The sequence below is a fragment of the Lepidochelys olivacea genome (genome assembly GCF_965140295.1).
Source record: "Lepidochelys olivacea isolate rLepOli2 genome assembly, chromosome: 25".
Classification (NCBI taxonomy): Eukaryota; Metazoa; Chordata; order Testudines; family Cheloniidae; genus Lepidochelys; species Lepidochelys olivacea.
Window position 1 is genome coordinate 3,956,979 of NC_140435.1, and position 26,576 is coordinate 3,983,554.

The window sequence follows — 26,576 nt, forward strand, 5'->3', positions numbered from 1 at the left end:
GTTTAGCAAGCCAATGCTCAAACCACTGAGCTATCCCTCGACCCTCTTGACCTTTAGAAGAAGCCTGATTTCCCATCCAAGTCCTGGAGTACCTACAGACTGCTAGATGCCTTAACCAATGCCAATCAATTCTTTCTCTGTGCTCGTGTGCCCACCTCTAGCAGCTTCTCAGATGAACAGAAGTCATTCAACCCCTTCCTGGTTCTGCCAGCCTGGCCCATATTCACAGGTAATGATATTTTGTCCCAAACTAAAGAGTAAAAGAAAAGTCAGAATGTCCTTATTGTCCACAGATTCCCAGCCCCTTGAAAGCCATGCAGCCCCAAGAGCTGCCTGTAACAAGGTTGTCAGGATACTGCATGAGATAGGCCCTCAGGAACCCTGGGTTGCTATGATGTCACTGCTGCTATTCTGATATAAATATAATTGCCACTTGAGAAGTCGGGGAGTTCTTCTGGCAGCTCCCCCCTGATTCCTTGTGTGCCCCTTGCTAATGTAAACCGGGTTCCCAGTGGTGATCCTCAGACCTGTGGAGCCTGACCTGCTGTTTGGCTCTGCATCTCTGCAGGAGGACATTAAGAATTTTGTGACAATGCTTCTATGCAGCCACAGTGACAATCAAATCACTAGTCTAGCTTCAGTTATTGGTTGGGTAATGCTTTAGCTGAGAACCAGGGGAGCTGCTAGGCCAGGGGTGGCCAACCTGAGCCTGAGAATGAGCCAGAATTTACCAATGTACATTTCCAAAAAGCCACCATTAGCTCCACTCCCCGCTCCCAGCGCCTCCTTATCAGCTGTTCCGTGGCATGCAGGAGGCTCTGCAGGGGGAGGGGGGAGGAGCGAGGGCACGGCAGGCTGAGGGGAGGGGTGGGGTGGGAAGGGGTGGAGTGGGGGCAGGGGCTGTGGCGGAGCCAGGGGTTGAGCATTGAGGACCCCCCAGCACACTGGAAAGTTGGCGCCTGTAGGTCCAGCCCCGGAGTCGGGGCCTAGACAAGGAGCCGCCTAGTAACTTCTGAAGAGCCACATGTGGCTCCGGAGCCCCAGATTGGCCACCCCTGTGCTAGGCCAACTCTACCTTTGAATGTAACATACTCAGGTCTGATTCCTGGATCACAATAGAAACTAGAAAGCCAGGACTTCACAAGAAAAATGCTGCTATATAGTGACAGGTAAGTACCATGGAAGCAACCAAATCCTAGTTGGTTACTGCAAAATACCAACTAATTCTAGGAGCCAGTTGCTGCCTATTGTCTTGGTCCTTAACCCTTCATATGCCAAGCATACAAAGAAAGGCAAATAAAAATTTGAAGAAAGATGCTAATGAAACACCTGGTGCCTCAGACAATGTCTAGAAGTGGGAGACAGAGGCTGCTCCAGTTTTCTGCCTCAAAGTGCAGAGGAGGAACAGTTACTAATCTAAACACTATCATCCTCCCACTCCTAGTCTAGTCCAGGGTGGGGAAGTGGACCACAAAGGCAGGACCTCTCAGTCCTGCTTCTCTTATATGAGGGTCACAATGAACATCTAACTGTCTAGGTAAAGAAAGGGTTAAATCTTTGTTTTCTCTGTAGCTTAGGTTTAAAAGAGGCAGGGCTGGGAGGCTGCATGGGGAAATGTGTGTAGGGGGAGGAGAGTTTGCTTCTGCTTGGCTCTTTCTCCATCCCCCGCCACTGAAAGTCTTGACCTTTTTAAAGGCTCAATCTGAACCCTGCTCCCTGGCGTCACATGATTGTCTCACTGCTGCGGTGCTTGTGGGTGTTCGCCTGGTAGATCAGGTGGTAGGGCTTCGCATTCTCCTCAATCACAGACTTCCCGAGCTCGCTGTCCTGTGCGTCCAGCTCATGCCGAGACAGGTGCTCCACAATCCCAGCTCCCAGGGAGTCCCCCAGCACATTGGTGGTGGTTCTCAGACGGTCCCTGGAAAGCAGCAGAGAAGAGTGACCATGAAAAACAGGATGAGTCTTTCAGGGAAATGTCATCACTTTTTGGTACCAGAGCTAGCTGAAAACTGTCAGAATTTCAACAGAAAAAGGGACACATTTTCCACAAACATTTTCAGGGAAATGTTCCCCATTTTTCAAGCAGCTCTAGTGCCTGGTGCTTTAGACAAAGGGTCAAAATGAAATTTGTGCTGAAAATCTTCCTAAGGCAGATCTAGGCAGCTACGGAATGGCCCCCCCAACTTGGGACACCTGAAGTTCGGTTTGACTCAGAGAAGTGATTTTAAAAAGAGTCCTTCTTATTCAACTGATCTACCCCCGCCTCTCACTTCCGCCCGACACTTCCCTGGAATGTCAACAGGACCAGTACAGCTCCACCGGTTTCAAAGGGATTGCTCTCAGTTTACAACTGGTGTGAGAGGGAAATCAGGCTCTGTGCATCGCTCTCAGTTCTGCTGCCTTTAAGGGTCTCAAAAAACTTGTGACTGGTTTTCATCTGGCAGAGCCAGCTGGGCTGAGATAGAGTGAACTGCAGCCTGGCATTGACAGAACTTCCCATCACTTCACACTTGTGCAGTCCTGCTCCAAGCACCGGGGCCCCACAGCTCTCCTGGAGGGGTAATTTGGCCTGCAGAACCTTTTCTACTGGTGATGGTGGAACAGAGCCTGTCCCACAGGGCTCAGAGCTGGCAGCTGGCTTTGGATCGGACTCACTGAAAGACAAACAAGGACACCCCCCACCCCACCAAGCTGTCTCTGAGCAGAACTGTGCTTTAAAATGAGCCTGAACAAAACCAACCAACCAAACTGCCCCCACCAAGAGTTTGACATAATATGATTGAAAATCATTTCCCACCAAATTGCTCTGGTTTCTTTGCCAGTAGCTGTTATGTCATCGTTCTACTTATTTATACACACACAAAAAGGTAATTGTGAAATAATTAAAGTGGCCACACACAAAACACACCTGACACAAAACCATGGAGTGAGGAGTGAAGCCACTGACTGGTACACTCCCTCTACACCCACTGGCACGGATGGGACTGTCACATCTACCCCAGAACCTTAATGCTGCCCTCAGGGATGGCAGCCACCTACCCCACGAGCACTGTTGCCAATAGGACCTGTTTCTTCACCGTTTCACCTTGTGCTCCTATTCTTCCAGTTCGGTTGACTGTGGGAGGCACATCTAGGCAGAAGTCATTTATCCTTGAACTTGCTCTGCTTACTTGTAATTCTTATGACCCCACACAAACCCCCTTCTTGGCCTCTGTGTTGGTGACAATCAGATTGTCCCTGCTGATCCTGGTGTGTACTCTACGATTGGGGTGGGCTAGGTGCCCCCACGTTATGTAGGATGCACGCCTATTACAGTACCAGTTCAGGAATGAAAGGGATGAAAACTGATTCTTGACAAGCAGGGGCCCAGAGGGTGGATCGAGCCTGTGTCATGTTCTGACTTGACTACACCTCGCTATAGAGATGACACTATATGTTACATATGTTGCAAAATGTGGGGGTAGGAGGATGGAATCCCTCTGGGTTAAGGCTGCGCCACGTGGCGTACGGTAATGAAAAGGTGTGTGTCTGTGGGTGGAGTAGAGGGCATGTACTGCTAGGTGCTTTAACTTTTCATTTCCTTGCCTTTGTGGTTTGTCAGGTAACTTGCATGTGTGGCAGCTGGAACTGGTTCCCAGCAGAGGGGTTCGTGCATGAATTGCCTCAGTTTTGGAATGTTTAAGCACTTGCATGACGTGAGTGGGCCAAGCGTTGTGTGAGGGCAGGGGTTCAGAGGGGACAGGGAGGGTGCTGGGCCTGTGCACGTAGGAGTGGGTGGAGCTTTGCTGGGGGATGACCCCCGAACTGTGCAAACACAGCTCTGAGGGCCTGCTACAGTCACCCTGGCACCAGCCTACGCCCTGCCTTGCTCTAACCCGACCCTGTGAAGCAGCGAGCAGAAAACGCTTCAGCACCAGTTAACTGAGTGAGTTATGAAAGGACCCAAGGAAAGGAACAGAAGCAGGCTGCTGCAGCATGACCTCTGGCCATGAGGGGGTGCTCAGGAGGCAGCTGATCCCTTATACGGTGTAATCATTTAAACACAACAGCCAACATCATTTCATCAGCTCCCTATTTTCCTTCGCCTTCCTCAGCCAACTCCAGGCCTGAGACCCTTCGCCAGCCTCCGTCCCCTGCTCTGTGTTGCAGGGGTGCACGTTCTGGCACTCACCCGTAGCCATTTGCCTGCAGCCCTGGTCAATTTTCTTCTTACCAACGCAATCCTAGACTTGGGAGCTGCTCTTTCAGTCTATTCCTGTGTTAATTTTTAATGCCCATAGTTAGCGTGACCCGCTTCAGTCTGCATCACAATGAACGCAGAATACACAAATATTGCTGCTGTCTGCCAGGGCCACACTCCAGCCCCGGTGGAACCGTCCCAAAAGTGGGGGGGCAGGAACCCCGCTCCTTCCATTGCCCCGCCCCCGGCCATGCTGGAACCCGGAGCGGGCTGGGAGCCGTAGACCCTCCAACTGCCCGGTGTGAGGGGGCCGAGAGCAACCCCCGGTGCAGGTGGAGGGTTTGTGGCTCCCCACAGTTGCCTGCATGGCTATTACTCTGACCTGGCTCCAGCCAGGGGCTAGGGCCTCAGAGCCGCAGCCGGCCATTGTAAGAGCTGTGTGGCCAGGCAGCAATGAGGAGCCTCCACCTGCCCTGGGCTGGGGGCCTAGGAGCAGGGACATGGGCTGGGGGCTTCTCTTGGTCCCCCCCACCCCAATCAGGTGGAGTGTCAGTGGCATGGCACCTCCCGCTGCCCAGGCTCCTCAGCCGGGCTCCAGCTGGCAGCCTGGTCAGAGGGTGGGGCTCTAGGGGGAAGAAGAGGAGCAGGGTTGGAGGTGGGGGCAGGGCTAATCTGTCCACTTTCAAAAAGTGGGAGGATCATGGCCCCCTGGCCCTCCCTATTCTGGCGCTGATGCCACACTCCTGCCCCCAGGGAGCCCTGTGCCTCCTTGAGACACAATCCCTTCCCAAGCTCCCTGCGTGCAGTACTGCCCCAATGCAGGCCTGCACCTTTTGGGGACAAGCTGGCCCTGAAGGTCTAGGAAAAGTCTTTAGGACTTGGCCAGTTAGAGCAAATGGAGCCTACTCTGCTCAGTGACCCAGCTGCTCTGAACATGGTCACTTGTGCCTGGAGTCTCTGGGATATGTGCTGAGGAGCCCTGGCTGGACCCCACATGTAAAGGAGTAGGCTGCAAGCCTAGTGATACAAGGTGGTCCTAGAGCCTTCACTGTGCTGTTTGGACCAGGCACTGAGCACAGCAAACTCCCACACATAGCAGGAAGGACCTGGCTCTGCAGCTGGAGCAGAGCTCGCCATTGTGCAGGGCACTTACAGAAACCAGTCCACCGCAATGATGAGGGTGATGTCCTCAGTTGGCAGCCCCACCGATGTCAGCACAATCATCATGGTCACCAGGCCTGCCTGGGGGATGCCTGCCGCTCCAATGCTGGCTGCAGTGGCAGTGATGCTGGGGAGGATAGGAAGCACAGTGATCAGCAGGAGAAAGAAAGGTGTGGGCCATGCCCTGCAAAGGGGCAGGTCTTCATTCAATCAGTGTACACTTCTGCTCCCGCTGAAGCCACCAAGATCTTTGCCTTTGGCATCAGTGGAGCAGGTTCAAGCCCTAAATTTGGTTCCACACTTATTTTTATTTTATTCTATTTTTTAATTGCATGAAAAAAAACTATATTAAAACGTTAAATCTGCAAAGTCACACACTGCAAAGGTAGGAAATGGCAGATCTCTGGTGGCCTGTGCAAACCTAGTGCTGCCACCTTGTGTCTAGGCATTATGGTACATTCCTTAATTCTATAACCATGCACTATGTTTCCACAGGACTGCACCTCATTCAGCACAAAGGACGGACAGTGCTCAGTGAAGGAGGCAGCTTGTTCAGTATTCCTCAGTCAGTTTGTAGCCCCTGCCTTATTTACTGCCACCATCCAAACCCTGCACTGCATGTGTGATGTGGAGTCTGTAACTACTTCTATGGGGAAAAAATATATAATACTAGAGGGTTCTTCACCTTAGTGGGCAAAGGTAGAAAAAAATCCAATGGCTGGAAGTTTCAGTTAGACAAACTCAAACTGGAAATAAGGAACAATTTTTAATATTGAGAGTAATTTACCATGGGAACAACTTACCAAGGAACATAGTGGATTCTATTACTTGCAGTCTTTAAATCAAAATTGGACGTCTTTCTAAAGGATCTGCTCTCGTTAACCCAGAAGCTGTGGCCAGAATTATGGAGGAGGTCAGAACTGATGGGCAAAATGGACCCCTCTGGCTTTATGTCTATGAATCTATAAGATTAAAGAGCTCTCTGCAATCAGAAATCTTCTCACCGGGTAGGAACGTACAGACTGTGATCAAGTCACCTCTTACCCTTCTCTTCAATAAGCTAAATATATTGAGCTTCTTTAGGCTGTCACTGCAAGGCAGGTTCTACAGACCTTGAATCATTCTTGTAGCTCTGCTCTGAACCCTCTACAATTTTTCAACATCCTTTTTCAAGCATGGAGGCCAGAACTGGACACAGTGTCCAATAAAGGTCTCATCAAGAACATAAGAACAACCATACTGGGTCAGACCAAAGGTCCATCTAGCCCAGTATCCTGTCTTCCAACAGTGGCCAATGCCAGGTGCCCCAGATGGAATGAACAGAACAGGTAATCATCAAGTGATCCATCCCCTATCGCCCATTCCCAGTCTTTGGTAACCAGAGGCTAGGGACACTACCCCTGCACATCCTGGCTAGTAGCCATTGATAGACCTATCCTTCATGAATTTATCTAGCTCTTTTTAGAACCCTGTTATAGCTTTGGCCTTCACAACGTCTTCTGGCAAAGAGTTCCACAGGTTGACTGTGCGTTGTGTGAAGAAATGCTTCCTTTTGTTTGTTTTAAGCAGCTGACCCAGGCACACACAGCTTGGGCTAAGGAGCTGTTTAATTGCAGTGTAGACTTCTGGACCTGGGTTGGAGCACAGGGTCTAGGACCCTGCAGCCCCGCAGCAGTCTGGAGTCAGCTGGCACAGGCCAGCCCAGGGTGTCTAACTGCAGTGTAGACATACCCTTAGAAGGAAACTTTCCCAGATAATAGGGATGCAGATATCACAGCTTGTTTGGATGTATAAATGGGAACATGGGGTAGGAATAGGGAGATGGTAATATCTCTGCCTACAATACTGATGAATGAGGATAATCAGTGAGACAGTAATACCAGGGTACAAAATATATTGGAAGGACAGAACAGATCATGCTGGTGGGGGAGTGGCACTATATGTGAAAGAAAGCATCGAATCAAATAAAGTAAAAATTTTAAATGAACCAAATTGTACCATAGAATCTCTATGGATAGCAATCCATACTTGAATAATAAGAAAATAGCAGTAGGGACATATTACTGACCACCTGACCAGGATGGTGATTGTGACTGTGAAATGCTCAGGGAGATTAGAGAGGCTATAAAAACAAAAAAACTCAATAATAATGGGGGATTTCAACTATCCCCATATTGACAGTCACCTCAGGACGGGATGCCGAGATAAAGTTTCTTGACACCTTAAATGACTGCTTCTTGGAGCAGCTAGTCCTGGAACCCACAAGAGGAGAGGCAATTCTTCATTTAGTCCAAAATGGAGGACAGGATCTGGTCCAAGAGATGAATATAGCTGGACTGCTTGGTAATAGTGACCATAATATAACTGAATTTAACATCCCTGTGGCAGGGAAAACACCACGGCAGCCGAGCATGGTAGCATTTAATTTCAGAAAGGGGAACTACATGAAAATTAGGAAGTTTGTTAAACAGAAATTAAAAGGTACAGCACCAAAAGTGAAATCCCGGCAAGCTTCATGGAAACTTTTTAAAGACACTGTAACAGAGGCTCAACTCAAATGTATACCCCAAATTAAAAAACATAGTAAGAGAATCAAAAAAAGAGCCACCGTGGCTAAACAACAAAGTAAGAGAAGCAGTGAGAGGCAAAAAGGCATCCTTTAAAAAGTGGAAGTTAAATCCTAGTGAGGAAAATAGAAAGGAGCATAAAGGCTGGCAAGCAAAGTGTAAAAATATAATTAGGAAGGCCAAAAAAGAATGTGAAGAACAGTTAGCCAAAGACTCAAAAACTAATAGCAAAATTTTTTTAAGTACATCAGAAGCAGGAAGCCTGCTAAACAACCAGTGGGGCCCCTGGACGAACAAGATGCTAAAGGAGCACTCAAGGATGATAAGGCCATTTCAGAGAAACTGGTGTCCCTAGCCTCTGTTTGCCAGAAGCTGGGAATGGGCGACAGAGGATGGATTACTTGATGATTGCCTGTTCTGTTCATTCCCTCTGGGGCACCTGGCACAGGCCGCTGTCGTAAGACAGGAGACTGGGCTAGATGGACCGTTGGTCTGACCCGATGTGGCCGTTCGTATGTTCTATGGCAGAGGTAGGGAACCTTTTTTCTACCACAGATCACTGACCCACAGAAAACAATCAGTCGCGGGTCACATAATAGTAAAAAGCAAGGGTCTGATCTAAAGCCCCCAGCCACGCCCCTTCCACCTCCCTGCCAGAGTCCTGTGGCCCCCACACCACCCCATGACCACCGGCCCCAAACCCCGCCCCACGCTAGCCTCCCAGCCCCAGAGGGGTGCCGGGAGGGCAGATGGCGTGGGCCCCAGCCCTGCCCAGGCCTGGAGCGCCTGGAAGTCAGGCAGCACACAGGCCTGCCTAGACCCAGAGTGCCAGGAGGGCAGGCGGGCAGCCCTCCAAGCTCTGGCTGGAGCACAGGGGGACTGGAGGAGCTGCACGCTGCACGGCAGTGAACAGGCGGGGAGAGGGCCTGGGCAGGGTGGAGTGTGGCCCACGCCTGGCTGTTTGGGGAGTCACAGCCTTCCCCAGCCTATAGGATACACGGGTTGGATGAAATTAAGCAACGGGCCAGATCCGGCCCACAGGCCATAGGTTCCCCACTCCTGTTCTATGGCATGGGGAAGCCAGAGGTGTCTAATGGCAGTGTAGACATACCTGAAAGGGTCTCAACTTTTAAGGCAGGCCCTGAAGGGAAGCAGTTTCATAGATACTAAGGTCAGAAGAGACCATTATGATCATCCAGTCCAACCTCCCGCACAATGCAGGCCACAGAATCTCACCCACCCACTCCTGAAATAAACCTCTCAACTATGTCTGAGCTATCGAAGTCCTCAAATTGTGGTTTAAAGATTTCAAGGAGCAGAGAATCCTCCAGCGAGTGACCCGTGCCCCATGCTACAGAGGAAGGTGAAAAACCTCCAGGGCCTCTTCCAATCTGCCCTGGAGGAAAATTCCTTCCCGACACCAAATATGGCTATCAGCTAAACCCTGAGCATATGGGCAACATTCACCAGCCAGATACCCAGGAAAGAATTTTCTATAGTAACTCAGATCCCACCTCATCTAACATCCCAGTTTCCCTGGCTTTGGGTTATGATTCCAGGGCGAGAAATGGCTCAGAAGGGACTTATGGACAGAGACTGGTCAGCAGCTGGAAAGATGTGTGATTATATAAACATGCAGCCTGTAGAGGGGCTGGAGCGATGACCTTTGGTGCGGAGTTCAAACTCCACGAAGTGCAGGACTGCTCAGGTCCTGGTGCTATTTCATCCCTTTCTACAGACAAGAGCCACAGCACAATCCACCCAAGCTGGGACTGAATGGAACAACCTAGCCTGGGGGAGTCAAACTCCCAGCCCCTGCTGTGGGGTGAAGAACCCTCCTGCAGCCTTTGAGGAAGGCAGGAGTTCTCCTATGCTCTGATCTAGTCCAGTGCCAGTTCACAGAGCCAGTGTCACCCAAAGAGGCAAGTAGTGCGAGCAATACATTCAGTGTATCACAAAGGTGCTCAAATCCCATCAGCCGCAAGCTCAACAGCTGGCCTCGGTCACCAGGCAGGCTCCTGCCATCCCCGTGGGCAGTGGCTGGTCAGGCATGCAGCACAGTGCACACTTGCAATGGCCATGAACGCAGGCTGCTTCCTGCATCCATACTCTGGTCTACTGTGTCCCAGCAGCAGTATGTGCCCTCCCCTGCACTTACCCATTTCAAAGGGAGATTTCAGGGCTCTGAGGGATGGAGCAGCCAGGAATGCCTAGGAATTCCACCCCCGCTGGGACATTCAGTCATAACTGCAAAGTGTTCCCGTGAGTTTGCCTGTTCCAGCGCAGGCATGCTGGCTGCTTGCTTTGTAACTCACCATCTAGCCGGGCACTCCAGGGCAGAGCTGAGATCTGGGGACCCTCAAGCTATAGTTTGGGCTTTTGGCCCTTTTCACAGGTAACATCAATCAGGGAAGTTCAGTTTACAACCTGCTCACCGAGTTCAGTGATTAGCGAACATTACTGCTGCAGAGACAAGGCGTGGGAGGGAATAGCTTTGATTGGATCAGCTTCTGCCAGGGAAAGAGACAAGCTTTTAAGCTGCACTGAGCTCTTCTTCAGGGCTGGCCCAGCTTGTCTCCTTCTCCAACAGAAGCTGGTCCAAGGAAAGATATATTCCAGGTGAGCCCTGAGTGGGCCTGACTGTTATAAAAAGCCAGTCAGCTGCGAACCAGCTGAGCAGCAAACAGGAGAGAGGCTAACAGAGGGAGTTCACCTGGGGAGAGCCCACTGAGGCTTACATCTTGCTGTCTTCTCTGAGTAGTTACTAAAATTCCTGAGGAAACTCGTAGAAGGAAGGTAATATGGATGGTGAGCGTTCAGCTGTTGTGACCTGCACTGGATGTGCCATGTTTGTCTTTCTTTCACAGGACAGAAGCCACTTTGTCTGTATGAAGTGCAAGCTGGTCTCCATATTGGAAAAGAAGGTTCAAGGTCTGGAGCAACAGGTATTGACCCTGCGTTGCATAAGAGAAACTGAAGATTTCCTGGACAGACGTCAGGATATGCTTCTAAGGACACAACATTCTGAAGATTCAGAGCAGGTTGCGCAGCGGGGACAGACGGACGGTGAAGAAATTTGGCAGCATGTGACCTCCAGAAGAAGAAAGGGGAGTGTCCATGTACCAGCAACGCAGATGCAGGTAAACAACCGTTTTCATGTTCTCCCCACAGCTACTAATGCAGAGAGTGGACTACATCTGAGGGAAGGGAACAGAAGGAGACTCTGCCGATTGGAAAGCATGAGATGCACTGTCCTAGGGTTGGGGGTTCCACGACCACCACTCCCAAGAGAAGGAGAAGGGTGGTGGTGGTCGCGGACTCTCTCCTCAGGGGGACTGAGCCGCCCCGACCGGGAAAACCGAGAAGTCTGCTGCTTGCCAGGAGCTAAGATTCGCGATGTGACGGAGAGACTGCCAAGACTCATCAAGCCCTCGGATCGCTACCCCTTTCTGCTTCTGCACGTGGGCACCAATGATACTGCCAAGAATGACCTTGAATGGATCACTGCAGACTACGTGGCTCTGGGAAGAAGGATAAAGGAGTTTGAGGTGCAAGTGGTCTTCTCGTCCATCCTCCCCGTGGAAGGAAAAGGCCCAGGTAGAGACCGACGAATCGTGGAAGTCAATGAATGGCTACGCAGGTGGTGTCAGAGAGAAGGCTTTGGATTCTTTGACCATGGGATGGTGTTCCAAGAAGGAGGAGTGCTAGGCAGAGACGGGCTCCACCTAACTAAGAGAGGGAAGAGCATCTTCGCAAGCAGGCTGGCTAACCTAGTGAAGTGGGCTTTAAACTAGGTTCACCGGGGGAAGGAGACCAAAGCCCTGAGGTAAGTGGGGACGTGGGATACCGGGAGGACACACGAGCAGGAGGATGCGAGAGGGAAGGGCTCCTGCCTCATACTGAGAAAGAGGGACAATCAGCAAGTTATCTCAAGTGCCTATACACAAATGCAAGAAGCCTGGGACACAAGCAGGGAGAACTGAAAGTCCTGGCACAGTCAAGGAATTATAATGTAGATTCATAGATATTTAGGTCAGAAGGGACCATTATGATCATCTAGTCTGACCTCCTGCACAATGCAGGCCACAGAATTTCACCCACCACTCCTAAAAAAGACCTCACACCTATATCTGTGCTATTGAAGTCCTCAAATTGTAGTTTGAAGACCTCAAGGAGCAGAGAATCCTCCAGCAAGTGACCCGTGCCCCATGCTACAGAGGAAGGCGAAAAACCTCCAGGGCCTTCCAATCTGCCCTGGAGGAAAATTCCTTCCTGACCCCAAATATGGCGATCAGCTAAACCCTGAGCATATGGGCAAGATTCATCAGCCAGATACTACAGAAAATTCTTTCCCGGGTAACTTGGATCTTACCCCATCTAAAAACCCATCACAGGCCATTGGGCCTATTTACCATGAATATTTAATTACCAAAACCATGTTATCCCATCATACCATCTCCTCCATAAACTTATCGAGTTTAATCTTAAAGCAAGATAGATTTTTTGCCCCCACTACTTCCCTCGGAAGGCTATTCCAAAACTTCACTCCTCTGATGGTTAGAAACCTTCGTCTAATTTCTAATCTAAATTTCCTAGTGGCCAGTTTATATCCATTTGTTCTTGTGTCCACATTGGTACTGAGTTTAAATAATTCCTCTCCCTCTCTGGTATTTATCCCTCTGATATATTTATAGAGAGCAATCATATCTCCCCTCAACCTTCTTTTAGTTAGGCTAAACAAGCCAAGCTCCCTGAGTCTCCTTTCATAAGACAAGTTTTCCATTCCTCGGATCATCCTAGTAGCCCTTCTCTGTACCTGTTCCAGTTTGAATTCATCCTTCTTAAACATGGGAGACCAGAACTGCACACAGTATTCCAGGTGAGGTCTCACCAGTGCCTTATATAACGGTACTAAAACCTCCTTATCCCTACTGGAAATACCTCTCCTGATGCATCCCAAGACGACATTAGCTTTTTTCACAGCCATATCACATTGGCAGCTCATAGTCATCCTATGATCAACCAATACTCCAAGGTCCTTTTCCTCCTCCGTTACTTCTAGTTGATGCGTCCCTAGCTTATAACTAAAATTCTTGTTATTAATCCCTAAATGCATGACCTTACACTTCTCACTATTAAATTTCATCCTATTCCTATTACTCCAGTTTACAAGGTCATCCAGATCCTCCTGTAGGGTATCCCTGTCCTTCTCTAAATTAGCAATACCTCCCAGCTTTGTATCATCTGCAAACTTTATTAGCACACTCCCACTTTTTGTGCCCAGGTCAGTAATAAAAAGATTAAATAAGATTGGTCCCAAAACTGATCCTTGAGGAACTCCACTGGTAACCTCCCTCCAACTTGACAGTTCACCTTTCAGTAGGACCCGTTGTAGTCTCCCCTTTAACCAATTCCCTATCCACCTTTCAATTTTCCTATTGATGCCCATCTTATCCAATTTAACTAATAATTCCCCATGTGGCACAGTATCAAACGCCTTACTAACATCTAAGTAAATTAGATCCACTGCGTTTCCTTTATCTAAAAAATCTGTTACTCTCTCAAAGAAGGAGATCAGGTTGGTTTGGCACGATCTACCTTTTGTAAAACCATGTTGTATTTTGTCCCATTTACCATTGACTTCAATGTCCTTAACTACCTTCTCCTTCAAAATTTTTTCCAAGACCTTGCATACTACAGATGTCAAACTAACAGGCCTATAATTACTTGGATCACTTTTTTTCCCTTTCTTAAAAATAGGAACTATGTTAGCAATTCTCCAATCATACGGTACAACCCCAGAGTTTACAGATTCATTAAAAATTCTTGCTAATGGGCTTGCAATTTCTTGTGCCAATTCTTTTAATATTCTTGGATGAAGATTATCTGGGCCCCCCGATTTAGTCCCATTAAGCTGTTTGAGTTTCGCTTCTACCTCAGATATGGTGATGTCTACCTCCATATCCTCATTCCCATTTATCATGCTACCATTATCCCTAAGATCCTCTTTAGTCTTATTAAAGACTGAGGCAAAGTATTTGTTTAGATATTGGGCCATGTCTAGATTATCCTTGACCTCCACGCCATCCTCAGTTTTTAGCGGTCCCACTTCTTTCTTTGTTTTCTTCCTATTTATATGACTATAGAACCTTTTACTATTGGTTTTAATTCCCTTTGCAAGGTCCAACTCTACTTGACTTTTAGCCTGTCTCACTTTATCCCTACATATTCTGACCTCAATAAGGTAGCTTTCCTTACTGATCCCTCCCTTCTTCCACTCCCTATATGCTTTCTGCTTTTTCGTAATTACCTCTCTAAGATGCTTGCTCATCCAGCTTGGTCTACAACTCCTGCCTATGAATTTTTTCCCCTTTCTTGGGATGCAGGCTTCCGATAGCTTCTGCAGCTTTAATTTAAAATAATCCCAGGCCTCCTCTACCTTTAAACCCATAAATTCTTCAGTCCAATCCACTTCCCTAACTAATTTCCTTAATTTTTGAAAGTCAGCCCTTTTGAAATCAAAAACCCTAGTTGCAGATTTATTTTTGTTAATCCTTCCATTCAATTTGAACTGAATTAGCTCATGATCACCTGAACCAAGATTATCCCCTACAACGATTTCCTCTATGAGGTCCTCACTACTCACCAAGACCAAATCTAAAATGGCATCCCCTCTAGTCGGTTCAGCAACTACTTGCTGAAGGAATCCATCAGCTATCGCATCTAGGAAAATCTGAGCCCTATTATTATTACTAGCACTCGTCCTCCAGTCTATATCTGGGAAGTTAAAGTCTCCCATGATCACACAGTTTCCATTAGTATTTACTTTATTAAAAACATTAAAAAGGGCTCTATCCATATCCAAATTAGATCCCGGCGGTCTATAGCACACCCCAAGCACTATCCCAGGGGAGGCTCTAATAGTTTTCTTCCCCAATTTAATTGTTGCCCAGACAGACTCAGTCATATCCATTTCATCGCTTCTTATTTCTTTACATTCTATCTCATCATTGATATACAGTGCTACTCCACCACCTTTACCTTTATTTCGGTCTTTCCTAAACAGCACATACCCTTCAATACCTGTAGCCCAGTCATGACTACTATTCCACCAGGTCTCTGTTATACCTAGAATATCTGCTTTCACTTCCTGTACCAGTAACTCTAGTTCCTCCATTTTGTTACCTAGGCTCCTTGCATTAGTGTACAAACATCTTAATTTTTGCTGTTTGGCCTCACTCACATTCTGTACCCTATTAGGCACGGTTATTTTACTACCAGTATAACCTATTAGTCTTGTATCTACACTGCCCTTCCTCCTACCTACAGCTGTATCCACTCTTACTTCATTTTCTTTCCACTCTATGCTAAATTCTGGCGTGGAGATTACCTGGACATCTCCCAACCATCTCCCCCAAATTCCTAGTTTAAAGCTCTCTTAATCAGACTTCTAGGATGGAGGCTGGCACAACTATTTCCTTCCCTACTCAGATGAAGTCCATCCCGAGAGAACTGTCCTCTATCCATGAATGCCTCCCAATGGCCATACATCCCAAAGCCCTCCTTATAGCACCACTGCCTAAGCCATCTATTGATAGTCATAATCTTGTCACACCTTTGTTGCCCTTCTCTAGGAACAGGCAGAATCCCACTAAAGATCACCTGAGCCTCAATTTCCTTAAGCGTCCTCCCCAGCCTAGCATAGTCTCCCTTAATACTTTCCAGCGAGAATCTAGCCGTATCATTTGTTCCCACATGAAGGATAATTAGGGGATTCTTTCCCGCTCCCTTTAGAATCCTTTTCAACCTCAGGTCTACATCCCGTATCTTAGCACCTGGAAGACAGCACACCCTCCTATTTTCTGGATCAGCTCTGGTTACAGGCCTATCTATTCTTCTCAGTAAAGAGTCCCCAATCACATAGACCTGCCTTTTCCTAGTGACAGTGCTATTCTCCAGTCTATCCCCTGTTCCCTCTGGCTGCAAGTTTTTTCCATTCCCCCTTGTAATCCTTTTTAACCCATCCTGTATCCTCCGGGGGCTCATATTTGGTGTAATCTCCATTAACTCTTCCCCTTTTCCTATAGGACTAACCGCTCTTCTCTTCTTCCTTGCCCTGTCACCTTCAGTGACTACCTGCTGAGCCCCTTCTTCATTTTCCAACTCTGCAAACCTATTCTGAAGCTCTATTTCTCCTTCACTAGCCCGTCTTTTCCTCTGCCTAGTTCTTTTAGTCACATGCTTCCACTGACCACTTTCCTCACCCAGTCTCCCCTCAGAATTCCCTAGTCCTGCTTCCATCTGCAAGTCTGAGCTTTTCCCTTCAGATACCTCATGTCTTTGCTCCATAATCTGCTGAAACCCCTTCCTAAACTCTACCAGACTTTCCACCTGCATCTCCAAACCTCTGATCTTTTCCTCCATCAGCTCTATCAGACGGCATTTCATGCAGAGAAAACTCTTACCAGGTGCCCCCTCCAGGATCATGTACATACCACAGCTTCCACATCCAGTCATCTTCATTGTGTCATCTGCTACATGGGTCACTCCCACTGCCACCTCTGAATCTGTCATAGCCTTCCCACCTAAATCCTGTTAATCTGGGAAACACAAACCACACCAAAACACCACCACCCACAGCAAAACCAAACCCCACACAAGCACCACAAGACAAACTCCCACTCAAACTCCCCTGTTTACAGCTCTGTTTGCTAGCTCCTGTGCCGCTGCCTGACTGGCTGCTACCTTTATAGGACCCCCAGTCAGTGAAGCCCCGCCCCCTAATCAGGGCTCAGCTTCTCTCCCAGCACAAAGCCCCTACAAGCCTCTACACATACAGATACTACCAATACAAAACCAAACAAACACAAATACCTTCTCCTCCAACAGAACTCCCACTCAAACTCCCCTGTTTACAGCTCTGTTTGCTAGCTCCTGTGCCGCTGCAGCTGTCTGTGCCGCTGCCTGACTGTGATTGGAATAACAGAGACTTGGTGGGATAACTCACATGACTGGAGCACTGTCATGGATGGATACAAACTGTTCAGGAAGGACAGGCAGAGCAGAAAAGGTGGGGGAGTTGCATTGTATGTATGAGAGCAGTATGACTGCTCAGAGCTCCGGTATGAAACTGCAGAAAAACCCGAGTGTCTCTGGGTTAAGTTTAGAAGTGTGAGCAACAAAGGGTGATGTCGTGGTGGGAGTCTGCTATAGATCACCGGACCAGGGGGATGAGGTGGACGAGGCTTTCTTCTGGCAACTCACGGAAGTTGCTAGATCGCAGGCCCTGGTTCTCATGGGAGACTTCAATCACCCTGATATCTGTTGGGAGAGCAATACTGCGGTGCACAGACAATCCAGGAAGTTTTTGGAAAGTGTAGAGGACAATTTCCTGGTGCAAGTGCTAGAGGAACCAACTAGGGGCAGAGCTCTCCTTGACCTGCTGCTCACAAACCAGGAAGAATTAGTAGGGGAAGCTAAAGTGGATGGGAACCTGGGAGGCAGTGACCATGAGATGGTCGAGTTCAGGATCCTGACAAAAGGAAGAAAGGAGAGCAGCAAAATACAGACCCTGGACTTCAGAAAAGCAGACTTTGACTCCCTCAGGGAACTGATGGGCAGGATCCCCTGGAAGAATAACACGAGGGGGAAAGGACTCCAGGAGAGCTGGCTGTATTTTAAAGAAGCCTTATTGAGGTTACAGGGACGAACCAGACTGATGTAGAGAAAGAATAGTAAATATAGCAGGTGACCAGCTTGGCTTAACAGTGAAATCTTTACTGATCTTGAACACAAAAAAGAAGCTTACAAGAAGTTGGGGATTGGTCCTGCTTTGAGCAGGGGGTTGGACTAGATGACCTCCTGAGGTCCCTTCCAACCCTGATATTCTATGATTCTATGATTGGACAAATGACCAGAGAAGAGTATAAAAATATTGCTCGGGCATGCAGGAGTGAAATCAGGAAGGCCAAATCACACCTGGAGTTGCAGCTAGCAAGAGATGTGAAGAGTAACAAGAAGGGTTTCTTCAGGTATGTTAGCAATAAGAAGAAAGTCAAGGAAAGTGTGGGCCCCTAACTGAATGAGGGAGGCAACCTAGTGACAGAGGATGTGGAAAAAGTGAATGTACTCAATGCTTTTTTTGCCTCTGTCTTCACGAACAAGGTCAGCTCCCAGACTACTGCACTGGGCAGCACAGCATGGGGAGGAGGTGACCAGCCCTCTGTGGAGAAAGAAGTGGTTCGGGACTATTTAGAAAAGCTGGACGAGCACAAGTCCATGGGGCCGGATGCACTGCATCCGAGAGTGCTAAAGGAGTTGGCAGATGTGATTGCAGAGCCATTGGCCATTATCTTTGAAAACTCATGGCTATCGGTGGAGATCCCAGAAGACTGGAAAAACGTTAATGTAGTGCCCATCTTTAAAAAAGGGAAAAAGGAGGATCCTGGGAACTACAGGCCAGTCAGCCTCACCTCAGTCCCTGGTAAAATCATGGAGCAGGTCCTCAAGGAATCAATTCTGAAGCACTTAGAGGAGAGGAAAGTGATCAGGAACAGTCAGCATGGATTCACCAAGGGCAAGTTATGCCTGACTAATCTAATTGCCTTGTATGATGAAATAACTGGCTCTGTGGATGTGGGGAAAGCAGTGGATGGAGTTCCTTGACTTTAGCAAAGCTTTTGACATGGTCTCCCACAGTATTCTTGCCAGCAAGTTAAAGAAGTATGGGCTGGATGAATGGACTATAAAGTGGATAGAAAGCTGGCTTGATTGTCAGGCTCAACGGGTAGTGATCAATGGCTCCATGTCTAGTTGGCAGCCGGTATCAAGCCGAGTGCCCCAAGGGTTGGTCCTGGGGCCGGTTTTGTTCAATATCTTCATAAATGATCTGGAGGATGGCATGGATTGCACTCTCAGCAAGTTTGTAGATGACACTAAACTGGGAGGAGAGGTAGATATGCTGGAGGGAAGGGATAGGATACAGAGGGACCTGGAAAATTGAAGGTTTGGGCCAAAAGAAATCTGATGAGGTTCAACAAGGACAAGTGCAGAGTCCTGCACTTAGGACGGAAGAATCCAATGCACCGCTACAGACTAGAGACCAAATGGCTAGGCAGCAGTTCTGCAGAAAACAATCTAGGGGTTATAGTGGAGGAGAAGCTGGATATGAGTCAACAGTGTGCCCTTGTTGCCAAGAAGGCCAATGGCATTTTGGGATGTATAAGTAGGAGCATTGCCAGCAGATCGAGGGACGTGATCATTCCCCTCTATTCGGCATTGATGAGGCCTCATCTGGAGTACTGTGTCCACTTTTGGGCCCCACACTACAAGAAGGATGTGGAAAAATTGGAAAGCATCCAGCGGAGGCAACAAAAATGATTAGGGGACTGGAACACATGACTTATGAGGAGAGGCTGAGGGAACTGTGATTGTTTAGTCTGCGGAAAAGAAGAATGAGGGGGGATTTGATAGCTGCTTTCAACTACCTGAAAGGGGGTTCCAAAGAGGATGGATCTAGACTGTTCTCAGTGGTAGCAGATGGCAGAACAAGGAGTAATGGTCTCAGGTTGCAGTGGGGGAGGTTTAGGTTGGATATTAGGAAAAACCTTTTCACTAGGAGGGTGGTGAAACACTGGAATGCGTTACCTAGGGAGGTGGTGGAATCTCCTTCCTTAGAGGTTTTTAAGATCAGGCTTGAAAAAGCCCTGGCTGGGATGATTTACCTGGGGATTGGTCCTCCTTTGAGCAGGGGGTTGGACTAGATGACCTCCTGAGGTCCCTTCCAACCCTGAGATTCTATGATTCTATGATATTCCCTCTCCCACCTTATCTCTGTAATAGCCTGGGACCAACATGGTTGCAACAACACTGCAAACTGCGGTCATTGTCAGAGTCCCCTCCACCCTCAATCCCCCAACCCCCAACCTTTGCTGCTTGGCTCTCATGGGCTCATTCTGCTCACCATGGGGAGAGACTTCATGTACCCCAGTCTGAAAACCACAGCCTGATCTCTGGCCTGGGGCAGAACCGCCTCCCAGAACATGGCTGACAAAAGTGGGGCCCTCTCTGAATTTGTTGTTTCCCCCTCTTCTCAGTCCCTTTTCAAAGCAGAACCGGTGCCTGATCCCTTTGGGGTCAGCCGTCAAGCCCTGCAAGATCCCCGATGCCTGACTCCCTCTGAATGGCACAGGTTCTTGGGCCCAGTCACCTGATTGTGATGATTTGCCCGAAGTCGAGCTCGTAGTTGTTGACTTGTGCGATGAAGATGGCTGCCAGGGCCTCGTATAGAGCTGTGCCATCCATGTTAATGGTCGCGCCTACGGGCAGAACGAACCTGGTGATGCGCTTGTCCACCCCGTTGTTGTCTTCCAAGCACCTGAACGTAATGGGGAGTGTTGCCGAGCTGAAAGGAAACCCCAAACACCATGAAAGAGCCACACCCAACCTCTGCACCAGGGAGGGGGCCCTGGCCGGAGGCGTTTTGTGACCCCACTCACTCAGCAATAGACCCTGAAGGCTACTGGAGCCTACGCTGGGGGGAAGGACCAAGGGCTTGGCCCCTGGCATGGTGCCTCCAAGAACCTCTGTATTGTAGAGTGAGGCAGAAAGGTGGAAAGGGACTTGCCCAAAGTGACATGGAGAGTTAAGCTCAGAGCCAAGAGCAGAACCCAGGTTTCCTGACTCCCAGAGCTCTAACCACCAGACCATGCTGCCTTCCTCTAGGAAATAGCAAAGGCCACGCACTCCAGCATGCTTGGCCCTTCCCTGGTTTGTTATTATCCCACATCCCTGCTTTCTTGCCCTGCAAGGTGTAGAGGGGGAGGTCAGAAGTGGCTGCTGGGAGTGAGTGCAGACTGACTGGGTCTCTTGGTGGTATAGTGCACTTTGAAGCTGCCTGAGAGTGTCAGGACTCCCAGCCCTGCTGCTGGCTGGGAGTGACGGTGTCAGGCCAGGAGTGGGGCCTCGCAGCAGGTTCCGCAGAAAGCTGTTTGTACTGCAGGAGTGTGGCACCATCTTGAGCTTCTTTGCACCAGTCTTAGACAAGGGTCTTGAGGCCCTTCTCCCCAATCACTGAGAAAGACTAGACAGCCTTGTCTGAGTGTGTATGTGTGAGTGTGTGAGAGCACATGTGAGTGCATGTGTGTGAGTGCGCATGTGTGAGTGCGTGTGAGAGCGGGTGTGTGAGAGCGCATGTGAATGTGTGTGAGCATTTGTGTGTGTGACTGCGTGTCTGTGAGAGCGCATGTGTGTGTATGAGAGCACGTGTGAGCGTGTCTGTGAATGTGTGTGTGAGTGGCAGGCTGAGCAGTCTCCCCCAGGCCAGGCCAATGGTATATGAGTTTGGGCCCTGAGCTCAGGCGTGCAGTCCAGGACCAGCGGCTAAGTCCCCACCATCTCCTCCCCAGACAGATATGTTCGCCTCCTTGGTGGCTGGCACATACACTAATGCACGTAGATGGAGGCAGCCTGCCCTCATGATCACAGCTCCAATCCAGGGCCAAAGAAGGCCATGGGACTTTGTTGGGCTTGGGACTGGGTTCTAGGGCAAGAAGCTGGGAATCCCACCCCACAGCCTTGCGGTGGCAAGAGTTCAGCACTCACTGAGAATAACGAGAGCTTCTGAGCATGTGTCCCATGATGTCTAATTAGCTCCCCAGCCCTCCCCCACAGGTAGGGTTGCCAACTTTCTAATTGCACAAAACCCTTCATCAGCAACACCCTTGCCACGCCCCTGCCCTGCCCCACCCCTGAGGCCCCACACTCCACTCACTCTAGCCCTCCTCCCTCCTTCGCTCGCTCTCCCGCACCCTCACTCACTTTCACTGGGCTGGGGCAGAGGGTTGAGCTGTGGGAGGGGGTACAGGCTCTGGGCTGGGGGTGTGGGCTCTGGGGTGGGGCCAGAAATGAGGGGTTCAGGGTGTGGGAGGGGGCTCTGGGCTGGGGCAGTGGGTTGGGGTGCAGGAAGGGGTGCAGGGTGCAGACTCCGGGAGGGAGGAAGGGGGTGGGAGTGGGTTCTGATCTGGGGCAGAGGATTCGGGCTCCAGCTGGGCAGCGCTTACCTCAGGTGGCTCCCAGTCGGCGGCGCAGTGGGGCTAAGGCAGGCTCCCTGCCTGCCATGGCTCCATGCTGCTCCTGGAAGTGGCCGGCATGTCTGACCCCTGGCGGAGGCACAGCCAGGCAGTTCTGCACAGTGCACACTGCCCGCATCCACAGGCGCCATCCCCACAGCTCCCACTGGTGTGGTTCCTGGCCAACGGGAGCTGCGGAGCTGGCGCTCGGGGCAAGGGTAGTGCACGGAGCTTCCCTGATCACCCCTGTGCCTAGGGGCTGCAGGGACATGCTGGCTGCTTCCAGGAGCTGCATGGAGCCAGGGCAGGCAGGGAGCCTGCCTTAGCCCCACTGTGCTGCTGACCAGACTTTTAACAGCCCGGTCAGCAGTGTTGACCGGAGCCGCCAGGGTCCTTTTTCGACTGGGAATTCCGGTTGAAAACCAGATGCCTGGCAACCCTGCCCACGGGTTGCTGTGCCCCTGCCCAGCGCAGTCTGCCTGGGGAAGCAGCATACCTTGAGGAGGTGCCCAGTGCGGTGATGAGGGCCTGCAGAAGGCCTGTGATGAACACCCATGGGTTCTTGTGGGTGACAATGAAGTACAGCAGCGGCAGGACACACAGGGAGTGTATGAGCAACCCCACGATGACGGTGAGCGTGTACATTCCCAGCTGGCCCCCCATTACTGCTAAGTTGTCCATCTCCAGAATCTTGCCAGCGATTAAGAATAGGATCCCGACGGGGGCGTACCTGTCACAGAACACAGGGACCAGGGCTTAGAACTGGCCTCCAGAATCGCACATAACTGCATCGGCTCTCCCACGCTGTACAGAGTCACAGGAGGTTGGGGCACCCAAAGACACAGGCCACGCATGAAGTCGCCAGATGGGGTTTTAGCTGCCCCCTCCTGGAAGCTGCAGGGACAGCAGAGAGCTGACCTGTGGATTCAAATGACCAAGCAATGTCTGTCTGTCAATGGCCTCAGTCCCCTGCTGGCTGCACAGGCTGGGGCACTGGGTGGGATTGCTCCTCCACTGAAATCCACCCCTCTGTGATAGCACTGGCCTCTGCATGACGGGCTCTCCAAATCCCTTTCTGTCCCCTCCCAGCCAGGCCCCTCCACCTGGAGGGCAGTATTAACTCAGGGCGAGGTACAGGCAGGAGCATCATGGAAACACTGGCTATGCAGATATTTTCATGTAAACCCTTCTTGAAATATCGGTGGGACTCAGGGGAGCAAACGTTGCTAGCAATGCTGAACTTGGGTCCAAGCAGAGAAGTAAAAGGAGAGGCTGGTCAGGAAACATTTTGTCTGAAGTATGTTTGCATCAGCCCTTACATCCTCTCCTGCGTTGGGACCTGCCCTCTCTGCTCCTCCATTTCCGTCTCACCCCACAGAACTTCCTAACTAGGGCTCCCAGCTCCGATCCCATCCCGCGAGTGCAGGGCTCCCAGCTCCGATCCCATCCCGTGAACACAGGGCTCCCAGCTCCCATCCTATCCTGGCAGCGCAGGGCTCCCGGCTCCGATATACCATTCTGAGAACGCAGGGCTCCTGGCTCTGATCCCATCCCGCGAGCACAGGGCTCTAGGCTCTGATCCTATCCCGCAAGCGCAGAACTCCCGCCTCCCATCCCATCCTGCGGGAGCAGAGCTCCCAGCTCTGATCCATCCTGCGGGTGCAGGGCTCCCATCCCACGAGCACAGGGCTCCCAGATCCCATTCCATGAGTACAGGGCTCTCAGCTCCCATCCATCCTGCGGGTGCAGAGCTCCCGGCTCTGATCCATCCAGTGAGTGCAGGGCTGCCTTTCAGCGGGAGGCGCCCTAGTGCTGAGATGGAGGCGGTCACAGGAAGGTAAAATTAGGGAAAGATAAAAGAGAACCATGCCTCCATGGACACACCCTTCAGGTACTCAGGGTCCCACTCAGGACTCCCGGCTCCCAGTCAGAGCTCAGACTGTGGCTTTGAGGCTTACACTCGTGGCTCAGGGCTCACCCCTAGGGACTCCCATTCAAGTGTTCGTATTCAAGAGGCTCAGGGCTCACACTCAGCCATGTGGGAAGTTTGGAACAGTTCAGGCATCTTGGCTTTCCTCTGCCCCTCCCGGCCTCAGCGTGAAAGCACATTCCCAGCAGGAGGCAGCAGCTAGGGCTCCCCGGAGGCAGCCTGTCCTTGGGAGATTTGACCTGATTTGAATAATGTGCCAGACCTTTAGGGGCTTGTCTGCCCCTGTGCCCCTTGGCAGCTCCCTTGACCATAGCTCTCCCCAACTCACCCTGGCCCTTGCATAGTAGAAATCTCCTGCAACTCAGGTTGCAGTCATTGAATGTGCCCTTTCCTTCAGCTGGGCATGCATGAGAGCAAAGCATTTAGAAGCCAAATAACTTTGATGTCAGTGATCAGAGGAGGGAGTTGTTGGTTCTAGCCCCGCATGAGCCAGGGACAGGGAGAACAGGCTCCTCACAAGCTGTACTCACTAGCTTGACTTGGTGCATTGCTGTTTAAGGAGGTGGCTCAGTGTTGCAGGTGCTGCAAGGAGCCTTCCCTTCTGAATCACTATGATGGTCCCAATGCAGTGGACAAGCGGCCATTTCCCAACAGACACCATCACAGAAAATAGTCTCAGCAGAGAGACCCGGCCTGCCAGTCCAGCACATTCCATCAGTTCATGGGAAAGGGAAAACGCCACATCCCACCCGTGACAGGAAACACTGTGCTATTAATCCTTCCATGCAAAGCCGTCACAGGACTGAACAGATGGTCAAACTGAGTCACACAGAGGTTATGTGGTTTGCCCAGCATCACAGAGTGACCCAGTGACAGAGAGGAAGATAAAAAACAGGAGTCCTGACTCCAGAGTTGGCTTTCGATCAACATTTTTAGTGGTCCATGAGTTTGGGGTTCTGAATTTTGTAAGACAGATCTGCCTCCTTCAATCTCCATTTTTCAACAGTCTGAGGGTCCCTTCCCCACAAAATACCCACCAGCCGAGGGTGCCCTGAGCTAGGAGCCAGGAGTGTCAGGAGTTCAAGGCTCAGAATCTCCAGTCAATACTGTCACCTATTCATAGCTTCCAAGACCCAGAAGAGACCTTTGTGATCACCTAGTCTGAATCCCTGGATAGCACAGGCCAGAGACCTACCCCAGGAGAACTCCTAGAGTGGGCCCCTTAGAAAAAATCCAATCTTGATTTAAATATTGTTTATGATGGAGAATCCACCATGCCCCATAGTAAATTGTTCCAATGGTTAACTACTCTTACCATTAAAAATGTGTGCCTTATTTTCAATCTGAATTGGGCTATCTTCAATGTTCAGCCATTGGATAGTGTTAGATCTGTGCTTGGCTGAAAAGCCCATTATCAAATATTTGTTCCCCATGTAGGTATTTAGAGTGTAATTAACTTGCCCCTTAACCTTCTCTTTGTTATAATTGACTGAGCTCCTTGAGTCTATCACTACAAAGCATGTTTTCTAATCCTTTAGTCATTCTCATGGCTTTTCTCTGAACCCTCTCAAATGTACCAACATCCTTCTTGAATTGTGAGCACCAGAACTGGACACAGAATTCCAGCAACAGTCACACCAGGGCCAATACAGAAGTAAAATAACCTCTCTACTCCTACTTGAGATTTCCCTTGCTTATGCACCGAAGGATTGCATTAGACCTTTGGAGTGCAGCGTTGCACTGGGAGCTCATGTTCAGCTGATTGTCCACCTCTACCATGACCCCTGAATCTTTTTCAGAGTCACTGCTTCCCAGGATAGTGTTCCCCATCCTGGAAGTAGGGCCTCCATTCTTTGTTTCCAGATGTACACATGTATATTTTGCTGTATTAAAAGTATATTTTGCTTCCCAAGCAATCCAGATCTGACCTCTACCATATTTACCACTCCCACAATTTTTGTGTCATCCACAAACTTTATTATTGATGATTTGATGTCTTCTTTCAGATTATTGATAAAAATGTTAAGTAGCATAGGGCCAAGAACTGATCCCTGTGGGACCCCACTAGAAACACACCCACTCAATGATTCCCCATTTACAATGATATTTTGAGACCTATCAGTTAGTCAGTTTTTAATCCATTTAGTGTGCACCGTGTTAATTTTACAACCACCTAGATTTTTAATCAAAATGTCCTTTGTTAACCAATATGGCCTCTTCCTCGACAGGGGGATTGTGGCTTTTGGGGCAACTAGGGCTATGTTTACACTAGCACTTGTGTCGGTAAAACTTTGAGTCCGGGGTATGAAAAAACACCCCCTGACAGACATAAGTTTCACAGACAAAAGCGTCGGTGTGGGCTGCGCTATGTTGGCAGGAGACACTCTGCTGCCGACAGAGCTACTGCCACTCGTTGGGGTGGTTTAATTACGCTGGTGGGAGAGCAGCCACACAGGAGACCTTACAGCGGTGCCGCTGCAGCGATAGGGCTGTGCCCCTGTAAGGTCTGTAGTGTAGACACAGCCTCATAAAGTGGCCTTAATTCACAGTCATTCACTTTGTTCTGATTCAATTCTTCCTCCCAGCTGACTTGGCTCATAATTGTTTTCAGCTTTGTGAAACTGGCCCTTTTAAAGCACCAAGTATTGATATCACTGGACTCCATTCTG

The 26,576-nt window shown here is 49.7% G+C and overlaps 1 protein-coding gene across 1 annotated transcript in view; it reads right to left on the bottom strand.

Moving 5' to 3' along the window:
• Window positions 1-1,519: 1,519 nt before the first annotated feature.
• Window positions 1,520-26,576, bottom strand: part of LOC311512892 (excitatory amino acid transporter 1-like) — a gene marked incomplete at its 5' end in the record, with an annotated part of 57,419 nt that continues 32,362 nt past the window's right edge. Inside the window, 4 exons of the mRNA XM_084614306.1 lie at window positions 1,520-1,918; window positions 5,334-5,468; window positions 20,117-20,311; window positions 22,474-22,707. Of these exons, the coding sequence (XP_084470432.1) occupies window positions 1,723-1,918; window positions 5,334-5,468; window positions 20,117-20,311; window positions 22,474-22,707 (760 nt within the window). The 3' untranslated portion in view covers window positions 1,520-1,722. The remainder of the gene's footprint in view (window positions 1,919-5,333; window positions 5,469-20,116; window positions 20,312-22,473; window positions 22,708-26,576) is intronic.